Source organism: Coffea eugenioides, chromosome 11 (assembly GCF_003713205.1).
Source record: "Coffea eugenioides isolate CCC68of chromosome 11, Ceug_1.0, whole genome shotgun sequence".
Classification (NCBI taxonomy): Eukaryota; Viridiplantae; Streptophyta; class Magnoliopsida; order Gentianales; family Rubiaceae; genus Coffea; species Coffea eugenioides.
Window position 1 is genome coordinate 40,199,677 of NC_040045.1, and position 13,464 is coordinate 40,213,140.

Sequence of the window (13,464 nt, forward strand, 5' to 3'; positions counted from 1 at the left end):
TAAATGGAATTGATGATGGGGAACTTCACCGTTGACATTGCTATTATATTTGGCCTGAGTAAACGGCATGAATAATTGAAGAGAACGTAGAATATTTGTATGAAATCTGACACTCCAGTTTCTAGATGCAGGGATCAATTTCTTGGACAAAATTGACAGCAAAAGGCCAGAAAGGAGATTGAGTCGCCTAAAACGTGGGATATTAGGCATTAGTTGGAATAGGAGGACCTTCAAACAGTGCTGTTTTACTCAAATGACAAACTTGTGTTCTAAGCATGAATGCATTTGCTCCCTGAGTTAATAAAGTGTAAAAAGCAACTTCCTATTTTCAATGATACGACTTTCACTCCGCTGTTTCCTTCTTTCTTTTGACAAATAGCAGTGATGCAAAAGCGAACCGGTGGCGGTATTCTTGACAAAATGGAGTGCTAGCCCTGCCACAGACTACCATGTGAGATTGAAGTAACATATTAATAATGCTCCAAGTTTATACTTTTACATGATCTAATTTTGAAAAGAACCCCACAGTGTGAGTTAATTGTTGAATCCATTTCATTTACATATGTTATGAAACATATAATCATTCAATCATAAATCTATTCATTTCTCTTTTTGATAAAACATAAGTCAATAGTATTAATAATCTAACTGGAAATCGTCCGTCCATCACGATTTGCTCCGCAAAGTAATCCGCGCCAATGGCAGAAAATACATTGAACATGTCACAGATACATTTGATTTGAAAAATTACAAGATTTAATAGAGTTACAAAACATAAAAAATTACACAGTGAATCACACATCATCAAATCTGACCAATTGAACGAACTGCCCATAGATGTCTGTGCATGTCTATTCTCTTACACCTACTATCCACATGGCCATAAATCTATTCATACTTGTTATAAATTGTAGACTCCAGTCAAAAAAATACCGCTATTTTCGAGACATTTCGCGCGCATTTTCCATCTATCTCTTTATCTAGAAATACACATCCATCCAAGAAGGCGTTATTGTGACATTTTTTGCATGTATTTAATGTATGGTCCACGAGCAAAATCTTGCATTGTTCGTCTACAGTGGCTCCATCTGGCAGCGCAGTAGATGAAGCAATAACTTCCGAAATATAATAGACTCAGCTTTCGGCGCAGATGAGTCGCAGTCCCAGAACGCAAACCGTTCTCATCTTTCACATATGGCGGTGGTTGCTGCCTGGTTAGGCTTAGCTAAATTGAAGGAAGTTGCAGCATCTCGTTTCTTCTTTTTTTTTCCTTTTTATTTGCCCCAAAAATAATTATTATTGCACCCTTAGCCATGAAAATGAAATCAAATTAAACAGGTAGATGCGCCAAACTATTGATGCCTACAGTTGAAATATAGAATTACCTGTCACGCCAATTTTGTATTTTCTCTAGAGAGAAGAGTACAAGATTTTCTCATAGACTATTGGTCTATATTGGTAATATATACTTTAAATTCAGCGGAATTTAATACTAGTAATATATTTCCAATTATTTGTCTATATTGGTCGGGTTCATATAAGGTTTTATATATATTTAATCATCAAATTGCAGCTCTTTTTTTTTTTTTTTGAGAATTTATTACTTTGACAAGAAGATGATTCTGTAGTAGGGTTGATCGTTCTTGCCAAGTTTAAGATTCAAAAGTTATCTATCTTTTATTCAGTTGGTGCAATAATCGGCTAAATATATGGCGTAGCTTAGCTGAAGAAAATGTGCTTGAACACCTTCCAATATTTTCCAGAAAGTGTTAGTTACCAATTTGTAGGTGATGATTTCGAAAGGAACCGACAACTACAATTTTCCTTCACGTACAAGACAGGGTCCTATGATCCACGTACAGCCAATACGATAGCATGCAGTGGAATCTGGGACGAAAGACTGGCTGCTAATGCATATGGTTGTATAGCCGGCAATTTTTCATCAAAATAAGAGTTGTGTCATTTTCGTTCTCCATGATAATATGTCCTTAGCATTGGTTGGTGGCCTACTCAACGGTTATTCATCCGGGGTACTTCATCGTTTGCGTTGTCTCTAGTGAACCACCATGTTCTAATTTGGCAGCTACTATTTACCGGGAAGGAGAAGACAGTTCGTTAGAAGAAGAAGAAGAAAAAACCCGTCTAGCTTAATATCAACCTATGGCAAGAAAATTGCGCAATTCACTATCCAATTTTGATTTTGCCAAGCGTTAATCGTGCAGAATTCTTTCTAACAAATTAGATGATGACGATGTTAATGGAGATCAGCTATTAAAAGAAAAAGAAGAAAATTAGTAAAAGATTTTCCTAAATTCTTAGATAAGCTTCAAAAAAAATAGGCAATATCTCGAGTTTGCAATAAGCTTACAAACGAGTTGAATCGAATTGAATTTTAACCTAATCCAGTCGACTTAATTTTACTAAACTCGAGCACAAGTTCGAACTCAACGAACTCTCAATGTAAAACTTGGGTTCGAGCTCGACCTCAATTTTGAGTTGAGTCGAACTCGAGCTCGAGCTTAAAAAATAAAAAATAATTATTTTATTTTTTAAAAAATGGATAAATAGTAATTTTACTTAACAAGTTATAAAATATTATGAATTTATATGTAATTTCACTATTAAAATAAAACTAATATATATACATATATAATCGAACCGATTCGCGAGTTAACGAGTTGAGTATCTTTAAATTCGAGTTCGACCTTAAACTTTGATTTAATCAGCTCGAACTCTACTCGAGTTGACCGAATTCGAGTTGAGTTTTGACTCAAACTGCTCACGATTGGCTCGACTTGTATGTAGCCTAGTTTGCGGTTAGGCAGCAGCAATAAAGTGAATATTTTATGTTTGACTGCAAGAGACAAAATGGAGCCATCAGGTTTAGCTTTTATATTTGCCACTGATTCAATCTTATCTCTCTTCCAGTTTGATTATATTCTTCCCAGAAGGGACGTGAACAACCAAAATTCATAATAAAAACTATTGGTATTGTCTTTTTACATAGGGATCTCAAGGTAGCGAGCGACTTGTAATGCTTGTGCCATCCATTTTGTTTCTTTTTTATTTATTTAATTGGAACCTCAGACAGCGAATTAAACTATTCGTATTGGATTAGTTCCAACGGGTAATCTTAGGGAGACTGCTGCGTTGTGGGCTTGTGGCACACGGGAGACGACCGTCTAGAAGGACATGTTGATGACTGCAGATTTCTGAATATTCTTGGATGAACTTATTCACCAGAAACGTAGTTCTAAAGCTGCTAACAACACTCCTACTGGGGGGAGTACTATGTTAGGAGTTTTTGGTAGAAACTAGGAAAATTCTGTCCAATTTACGTGCTACTTACGACTAAGCATGTCAATACTATGTATCAACTTAGCTGAAGCCTAAATTGGACAGAGCTTTGGCGGATTAAACATGGAATGGTAGTGGCAATTAAAATTGTTAATCAAAATTAAGATGAATGCTTTGCAACTCTTGCTTAGCATCAACGAAACACCATGTTCTTACGACATAAATTCCATTACCAGCATTTTTTTTCCCCTTAAAGAAAGAATTGAATGAGCCTTGCGAAAAAGAGACGATATAAGAGTAATAAAGTATGTCATGATCACCTGATTAATATTCTGACAAGTTGAAAAGCATCATGGATTGGATACAACACTAGCTCATTCCAAATTTCTGAGAAAGAATAACCACACTCTTAAAATATCTGATTCGTCTGCAAGAAGAATCAGTAAAACAAGAAGAAGAATTTTAAGCGTCAATTTCCTCAAGGATGATATTCCTTTTGCAGAAAGTGCTTCGTGACAACAAACGAACTGTACTGCATCATCATCACTGTGATCTTCTGGGTCGGTACCATTTCCCCTTTCATGCAAGTTCAATTTGTAGTCTAGCGCACGATGATGGTATGGGATTTTCTTTTGAAACCGGAAATTAATCCATTTGGTTGATGCTGATACGTCCTGACATTTTTTATGACAGTGACACAAAAATAGTTGTTGCATGTAGCTTGGAAATGGGGCAGTCCTGCCTGGAATGTTGATGGCCAAGATTTGACAAAAAAAAAAAAAATGTATGACTCAAATTTCATCTTGCACATAGTTTTTTACACTATATGTGGAACCTATAAAATTTTATTCTATAGTTATACGTTGTGTAAAATGAGTTACATCGTATGTAAATTAAATTAAATTCTGTGCGAACTGCACAAAATCGCTTCGGACGATTTTTCTATTAACTGTTCCTGCCCCTCGTCCAGCTAGCTTGGTCGAAAAAACATTCTCGTCTTCTCATACTAACTTCTTGCATCAGGTTTAGCAGTAAGGGACTGAGATTGGTACGTACCCTTAGAGATTGCTTCTTTAAAGAGCAAGCTACAAAAATTACAAATCGAAAGAGAGCAAAAAGTAATAGAATTCAGAGTTCTAAGTCTTTGCGTATTCTAAACTTCAAATTCAAACGAAATACCTAAGGAAAGGCAGGTTCGTTGTAGCACAGCACTTGTCGGACCATGAATTGATTTTGATCAAATACTTTTTAAGTCTAAAACAAAGAGAACGAAACATAAACTTTTTAAGTGTGTTGCAGAGAGAAAGTTGTAACTACATCATGGCACAACGAACTGCTTGATTTCTCATATTTCTTAACCTTTCTTTTTCGGAAAAGATTACAGTGAGGGTTGGACGTTTTAATGATATCCGGTTTCATTGATTTTTTTTTTTTTTTTTTTTGAGACTGCACCAACAGAATGCCATAATACTATCAAGACGAATGCAAACGACTCGTGGGCCGTCTCTCCGTGGTTTCAGATTTTCAAAGCCCATTTTATTTGGGCTCTAAAGTTGATCTGCTTTCTCTTGGCGGGTCACCAAGTCATTGTGAAGATCCAGTTAGTTACAATGCATTACGCGACGAAAATGTACAGTGGGCTACACCCAAATGTGCAGGCTGGCCGCTCCTGAAATCTACACGTGACTTGCTCCTCCAAAAGCTTAGTTTCCCCAAAATAAAAGATCAACTTACCAATTGTTTGGTTGAAGACCAAGGGAGCCGTTAAAATAGATTTTGCTTCTTTTTTTTTCAATTTTTTGAGGAAACTTTTTTTTTTTTAAAGCTTTTCTTCAGGAAACTTTTCATAAATGAACTGTACTAGTACAGGCAAGGTTACTCTTTTTCTATTTTAATTTCTTTTAGGAGTGAAAGGGTAAAACTTAAGAAGCAGGCAAGGAGAGGAGGATTAGAACTTAGGATCTAAATCTTGAGACGAGCAAGGCCATTCTAACTAATATACAACATGAATTTTTTTTCTTCTTGGAAGTCAAGCTAGTGACCCAAGAATTGGTTACTAATGACAAATCGTTATCTTTTAGATTCTGTCATACATTAATAAGTTTAAGACACGTCATTTGAAGGGTTAGGCAAAGCTGACAAATAAACTATACTATTCGGTACGCGAATTGAACTCGATAAGAGTTCACTCGAATTTGATTCGCCAATTAATCAAACCAAACATGCACGACATCTCCGTTCCATAAAGTTTCAAGCGTAACTATTAGCATGCATTTTAAAATTTATATGTAAACAACTCAAATTACTTAAAATTAGCTCAAATTCAATTCGGATAAAAAGCTTGTTTAAGTTCCATTAGATACATAAATAAGTCAAATTTGAATATAATTCCAAACTCGTCGAAATAATAAAAAAAATTTGAACGCTAATGTGTTCAACTCTATTGTGCTCATTTACAACCTAGGAGCAGAAAAGAAGCCATCTTGTACTTCTCTTTTGTCCTTTAATTTTTGTAATCTTTGGGTAATATGGATGGGGACGAAAGTACTAGTCTGCCAGAACTCCTCTTTGTAGATTGACATTTGCACAAGGCTGCATGATGCTAAATTTTTGGCCTAGCACCAGCAGTCTCTGTCTCTGTACTGAGCTGCTGTACATATTAAGGTGCCATGGCGTCACAAAATCGAGGCAAAAGAAAACTTTTAAAGTACCAGACCTCAGAACTCAGAAGCAGGTACGAGAGTATCACATGTTCCTCAAATAATCCGTCTACGTTAGCCAGTGTTCCACTTCACGGCTGTTTCGTCAAAAAAAGGACAAAAAACACTATAGATACGGTTGCATGAGTCATGACGGTGTGCATAATAAGCTGCCAAGCACACAGGCGCTGCACCTACTTCAACTTGAGGGGCTCAGCTGTCTGTATATGTTAAGTGTGGATGTGATCCTGTTCCTTCTTCCCTTACTTTGGAAAAAGCAGTTTGATCTTTGCTTAAATTTGGACAAATGATGACTCGGCCCACATGAAAAGGACGGTACTATTAGCACCTCTGTTCCCTGAGCACTTGCATGATAAGTTGCTTTTCTTCTACATGGGGACAAATTTTGATTCTCTTTAGCTGCGTTTCTTCTACTCCTGACCCTCCTCCTGCTGCATTCCCTGCCTTTCGTTTCTATCCAGTTCTCTTGCTTGTTTATTAATATTCAGCCAATTACAATCCGCTTGATATATTTAGGGTGGGTTCTCGTTTGATAAGTACACACAATTTCAGATTATTTTGAAAAATCAGTTTTGTTCTTGTGTTGGTGCTCGCCTTTGTGTTTAGATTTTAGAATTTTTTTCGGATGGACAAAAAAAAAGTTAAAATCTATCATGATTGCAAACGAGCTGAACCGAGTTTTGACTCAATGAAACTGGCTTAATTTTAGCAAGCTTGAACTCGAGTTCGATCGAGCTTTGACTCGAGCTGCTCGCGATCGGCTCGTGAGCAGCTCGACTTGTACGCAGTCTAGAATCTAATCAATACTGGATTATGCTAATTCTAATTAATTAAACTCTTTTAGCATAATCTAAAGATAAATGATACTCCAAGTATCAGTTAATTCCGAATGAAGTATCACAGAATTGGAGTGGATATTAGGCCAATTATATCACAAACCTAGGTTGCATTAATTTTTTTTTTTTTTGAAAAAAAAAAAAGATGCATCTACCACCACCACTTATTCGTGGCATCTAGATCTATCTTTAACGATATGAGACTTTCCTCCATTTTGAAAGCTTCCCCGTTACAAGTAATAACGAATGAGTTGAGAAAAGAGGTGGTCAGATGCATTGCAAAAGAATGGCCTGTGGAGTTTAGATTGACATGTTGGTTTTTATATACATTCTCTACACATAAAACTAATTATTTGACTCTGGAAGAAGAGACATTTAGGAGACAGGCAGGACAAAAGATGCAGAGCAAGGCATTGTTGAATCTTGACCATTCTCTGTAGTCAAATTGGTTGCAAAACTTATTAGCTAACTGAAATCTCCAATTTTGTCGACCAAAGCCGCACATCACAGCTGGCTTGAGTTGGCTTGTCCAAGGAATTAAATAACCGTTGAGAAAGGATGCTGGTGGGAATTCTATCATAGTCATGGTCAATAGAGCTGAATTTTGTGGAACTTTTCTTGAGTTGAGTCTAATTTCTTATGGTTTTTCTGTATTAAATGCAAAAAGAATTTGCCAAGGATAGAACTTTGTGGTTATGCATGAACTTATGCCATTAGCCACTAGGTGTCTCCCAGCATAGATCATGGATGCCTTCTCTGAGTGACCCAAGTCTTGATGAAGATGATTTCACACCGCAGAGATGGTCCACCCACATATTCTCCTCTTTTATTAGCTAGCGGCATTAACATGCCTGAGTAATGGCCTGTCACTGTTCACACCTAAATTCTTAAATGAAAAATCTGTCACTTCGATTTTCTTCCTTTGCTTAGTAAGTGTCTATCTGTTGCCAAGGCCAGTGCCACAAATACTGAGTTTTCTCAAACTCTCATTCACACTCAATACTGTGTTTATAGAAATTAAACACAGCATCTTTTCTTGTCTCTAACACCATAGCATGTCACATGTCCTATATTTGGACCATATGCTTTAGGAGGTGATTGAGAAATTATATCTAGAAGACTCATAAATAAAACTTTGCTCCACAGCAGAAAGCATCAACCATCACATATATTCACGTAGAATACTATAAGTACTTGCGGTTTTCTACAACGAAAACTAAACAGAGTTGGTTTGCTTATCTAATGCTGGCTGTTTCTTTTGAATCCTGAATAAAAATGAAAACTTCATACAGCCTGAACCCTTTCAACAGAAAATTTCTTGAGAGTCAAAATTTACTTACAAGAGTGGAGAAGATTATACATTTCTTGCATCATGTATCTATAGATGTATACACAGACCCAATGACTAACCAATGATACTATGTAGAGGAAGGAACTAAACCAAAATTTATTCATGTTTGCAATAGGTACCTGAAACTGAACTCATACGGCACAATTTCAAGAAATTGTGACAGAGGCTGATTTCTCTCCCTATCAAGGCAGCTAATCGCTTCTTTTCCAAGTTCAATCGGTAGTTGAAGGCATATCCAATCAACCAGCGAGTCCAAGTCCTTAGCAAAATCAAGCATATACCAATCCAATAGTTTTGGAATTGCCACCACCTTCTTTGTAGTTGAAATGCCAACTGTGGCCTGCAAGTACTCCTTTTTAGCCACTTCCAGCTCATTTTCAACCTCAGCTGCTGTGTACATTCTCACCTTGATTGAGAAAGCAAACCTCATCATTAACAGCATAGGCATGCTAAAAACTCAATAATGCACTGATGTAAAAACTAAAATTCTGCTGATTGATAAAACGTTACTTCAAATCAGCATTTTCGAGTCTCAAATCTTATACACACCTCAGTACACTAGGCAAGATGTTGGTAAATGCAAATTTAAGACAATTGCAGTCAACAATACATATTGGCAGGAGTCAACAATCGTTTTCCCAAGTAATCTACACTTCCAATTGAGGATGACTAAATGAATTCTGTCTACTCTGTGCACTAACTTACAGCAGGTGAAGACCAGCTTCCACAGGAAAGAGCAAATGTAACCAGTGGTTCTGATAATTCCAATCCAAAAATGCTACGTGCTGACATTTCCTCATTTTTGGCCCCTTTTGCAAAAGTCTGAAAAGACACCACCATAGCCAGATAAGATATAAGCTACTTTAAATTTTACTTCACATAATGCTGGTACTTCTGTCTGATAAAGACTCATCTTACATATTTTGAATGATATGGCAGTCTGAGTATGAAATGCTCAATAGTTATTGCATTGAGAAAATGACCTCCAACATTTATGGTTGCCTGCATTATAAGAAGCCAAGTATCACCAAGATATGCATAGTATTTCGTCTATATAGAAATATCATTTGAGATTATGTATCAAATTTGTTATTGAATATTGTTGTGAAGGTTATGAGACAAAAGAGCATACATCCATATACACTTCTGATGCAGATAATGCATGCAAGAAATAACGTTCAGTTTTTGTAAGTCATTCAAATCTTTGAACATGTTATTCTGGTAACTAAGCTTGCATAAATTTTTCTTTCACATAATGCATTAAATCCCATTTTCCTTTTGCTTTTCCTCAAGATCATTTTCTGCTCCTCCCCCCCCCCCCCAACTCATGATTACTGCATTCTTTCCATTTTGAGAAGGAAAAAAACTCTTAGATTACACGATAAAGGACAAGACATCTCAAATAGAAATACCTTTTGCATCAATGCAACTACCATTTCAGGACTCTCTGGTATTCCATGTTCAAGATATGCCTGAATCAAGGTAGTAAAGAACTTACACATCAATTACTTACATTGAGCACGCGTAAACATACAGGTGGTATAGAAAGTTTTATCTAGTGCGTTTCATCTATTTTCCTCTTTTGGGAGTAGGAGAAATGGTGTTCTGCATATAGAACCATGATGCATATAGGAAATGAATGCTGAAATGAGATTTAGATAGATTCTGCATTAATGCATGTAGAATCTCACACCTACATTCATCATACAAGAATTGTAAATGTTGATCCAGAAAGCAAGCTTCTCTTGATGAGTGAGGCCTTTTAAATCAACTGATGATAATTTCTCAAGTAAAACCCTGAGAACCAAGGGAGACGAGACATGTAAGAGCACCATTAAAAGTATGAATGAGTGATAAAGTTTAGACCTGATTATGACAGTAACTTACTTTAGTCTATGAAGTAGGAACACGGATACTGTGGTTCGGTTTGGATTGATAGAGCTTGCCTCTATAGCAAATAAATGTTTATATGGACCAATATCTCTCTTGCCAAAATCTGAGCAGATACCATATGGATCCTTAAAATCTGCATCCTCAAAGCCCTCACAAGAACTCAATGTAGACAGTGAAGGTAATGAATCTGCTATGCTTCCAGTCCTTTTGGAGTTCATTCTTAAGAAAATGCTCAATAAGCATTTCAAAATGCTTTCGGAAATTTTGTTTGGATTGTCAGTTGCTGATGATTTTTCATCACCAGGAACAGGAGTCCTCCCTTTGCACTCATGGTCCATATCTAACTGAAAATTTAGAACCTGTGGTCATTTGATTGGATATATATCTCATAGATTTACAAAGAAAGAATGAAGTAAGCACCTGTAATTTCTTGGGTTCTAAGCGCTTGTCTGCTGATCTGGACTCGAATGGAGGCCTTTTAACAGGAGTTCTGACAGTTGGTGCTTTGGTACTTGGAGGTTTCTGCTTATTCTTTGTTGAATTAGTGCAAAAATCATTTTCTTTTCCACGTGCATCATCTGAAAAATCAAACAGAGGCAACAGTTTCTTCTAGTTGTCCTATCCATTTTTGACAAGGTAAATGGGTGAAAGTAGGTATAGGCATGAGGTAAAGCCAAAACAACTTGATCAAAGTATTACCTGTGAGAAATGTTAAATGCCTCCCTCTGGATACTATGGAATTTTCTTCAGCTTGAATTGACAACTTAGACTGCTTTTGTTTCCAATCATTCGTTTGGTACTGGTCACATACATCATGTGAATTGTCCATGTTCCTCTTTGACGATGAGATGTACACTGCTTCCTGATACAATCCTTGCCTGAACTGCACAACTTGCTCTTCAAGCCGAACGACCTCCTCTTCCAAAACAGCAACTTCGGCAAGCAGCTCCAGTGTCTACACATATCCATCTTAGGCATTCAGGTCACATTTGAGATATTAAAACTCCATGGAATTTATCAATTTCTTACCATGACAGGAATTTTTCAGTATAAAACCAGTTAACAGTAAAGGTAGTCTCACACAGCAGTTGCATGGTTGCAATTTCACAATGAAATCAAGAGTTTTGTTATTTATTCAACTACATTCTCCCTTCATGCCTCAACTACAACATTTAATTTCACTGTTTGTAATGCAGTACCTTACTGCATATCACAAATACTTATCCAGAAAACAGAAAAGACTGTTCCTATCTCTCCATAAACAGTAGCTAGTCTGAAATTCATCCTCCACATTGGAAACGAAAGAGTTTTTTAGATCAGGCAGATAAAGAGAAAGAGAGACTAACATGAGGAGGTAGATAGGGAGGAAGACGAGGCAAAGCTCCAAGAGGTCTGGTGAATGCCCTTTCCAAAGCTCTGTGAACATTTTCTTCTTGTCTGAGTTTTCTCTTCAACTTGTCAACCTAAAATTCAAAAATTAGTACCAAATTGTGAAAGGTTAAAATGCAGAATTGATAATTAAAAACCTACATCTTGCTGCAATGCTTTCTTTCTTTCTCGGATTGATACTCGTCTTGTGGTTGCTTTCTGAGCATTCATTATCCTCTTACCTTGTATTTCCACTTTTTCCTGCAACCAGTAAGAAGAGAATACAACTGTCAGCTTCCACAAGAAAAGAATTGGACATGGCATAATAAACAAAAAAGGACACATACACATGGGAAAAAAGAAAGGCCAGGAAAGATCAAAATCATTGTGGATTAGAAGCAAAGCAGGAAACTTTTGAAGCTTTATTGAAAGAGAGGATCCAATCCCACCATCAATAGGAAACACAAAAAGTGGAGGGGACGGATTCCAATATCCAAAATTCAATATAAACTCAAAACTAATCAAGATTAAGCCAAAGAAATTCTGTTCCTCCTGCATTTAACCAACTAAGACAGAGAATTCATCTGGAATTCATAGGAAAGATGCCTACTTTATCAAAATTTCCAGGAAATTTCTCCATCTGAAGCCCTCCCAATTGGACTTAAGGCCCTAAAATTCTTATTCCGGAAAATTGCCATTTCTGGAAGATTCATGTCAACCAATTGATAAACAAATTGGATAGAAGTTGTAAGGAGAATGAATGGCTGTGATTAGTACAAAGCTGATAAAGGTAAACATAGACTGTGATTACTTTTTCTTGCTTTACAGGAGGTGCTCTCATAGACTGCACAGCAGTCCTGGCTCTGGTATTCATCTTCCTTCAATCCCCAGAGAAATCAATGAAACCTGCCATACAATAAAATCCCATTTCAATGCATCCAAAAAATATACAAACAGACAAAAAAAAGAAGAAAAAAGACAATTAGAATAAGAACAAGGTAAAGGGAAGAAGCAATAAATGAAGATAGCAAGCAAAGAGAGAGATGGATGAGAAGAATGAGACCTTCCGAGGAATGAATTCAATTCATTGCGGCAGCAGCAGATGAGCAGAAGAAGCAGAATTCCGATATCCCAAAAGCGGGAAACAGGAGTTGAATAATGCAAAATGCAAAACAAAGGTAGCCTAGAATCCCAAAAGACAAACAACAACAACTGACTAGAGTACTTGGTATTTTCTGTCTCTCTTGGTCTGTTGAATGTTCAGTTCATCCCTGCATTTCTTGATCTCCGTGAAGTTGACGCATTATCTATCGCCACCCCGTTTCAGCTCTCTTCAGCTACTGGACTACTACTAGACTACTAGTAAACTACTATCTATCTATATCATCCCTCGAGAAAAAAGTGAAAATTTCCACTTCTCAATGTCAGTGAAACTAGTATGAAAGAGAGATAAATATACTAGTCCAATTTGTTACTCCCTCCCTCCCTCTCTCTCTCTCCATATATATACACGCACAGATACATATGAAAGAGAGAGAGAGAGAAAGAGAGAGAGAGAGAGGGAATTTACAACTGTACTTTCTGGCTAATTGAAAATTTTCATTTAGAAATATTATTAAAGTTGATCAACAATTTTCAGGTTTGCTGATTTATGGTGCTGGAAAATGTACAAGTTAAATTACAATAGACATGGTACAAAACAGTTAAAGATGCTACAATGCTATTTTTTAAAAATAAGTTTTTCAAATACAAGTTTTTCTAAAGATGCGTGGTAATTTATCTATGCGAGATTTTTTTTTTTCTGATCAAAATATACAGGGCTAATAAGTTACAACTAGTGCTCGGGAAGAATGAATATCAATTTGTGGTAATCCAGGGGGAGGTAAAAATTGGTACTACAGAGTAATTTTGGTAGTTATAATCTTTATTACACAAGGCAAAAACAAACAATTTCAATGGAAATTTAATAGCTACCTATCTTAGACAACCCCGTTGTTAA

At 36.5% G+C, this 13,464-nt stretch overlaps 1 protein-coding gene across 2 annotated transcripts; it reads right to left on the reverse strand.

The window, feature by feature from the left end:
- Window positions 1-8,154: 8,154 nt before the first annotated feature.
- On the reverse strand, window positions 8,155-12,932 carry LOC113754229. 2 transcript variants are annotated; one of them, XM_027298592.1, is made up of 12 exons: window positions 12,529-12,932; window positions 12,277-12,371; window positions 11,628-11,726; window positions 11,444-11,560; window positions 10,797-11,052; window positions 10,518-10,675; window positions 10,092-10,441; window positions 9,902-10,001; window positions 9,617-9,676; window positions 9,123-9,206; window positions 8,910-9,026; window positions 8,155-8,610 (listed from the first exon to the last, which is right to left on the reverse strand). In XM_027298592.1, the coding sequence occupies exons 2-12, from the start codon at window positions 12,337-12,339 to the stop codon at window positions 8,305-8,307; spliced, it is 1,710 nt and encodes a 569-aa protein (XP_027154393.1). In that variant the 5' UTR covers window positions 12,340-12,371; window positions 12,529-12,932; the 3' UTR covers window positions 8,155-8,304. The 2 variants fall into 2 exon arrangements, with proteins under 2 accessions (XP_027154393.1, XP_027154394.1); XM_027298593.1 differs by lacking the exon at window positions 9,617-9,676.
- Between the last annotated feature and the right edge of the window lie 532 nt (window positions 12,933-13,464).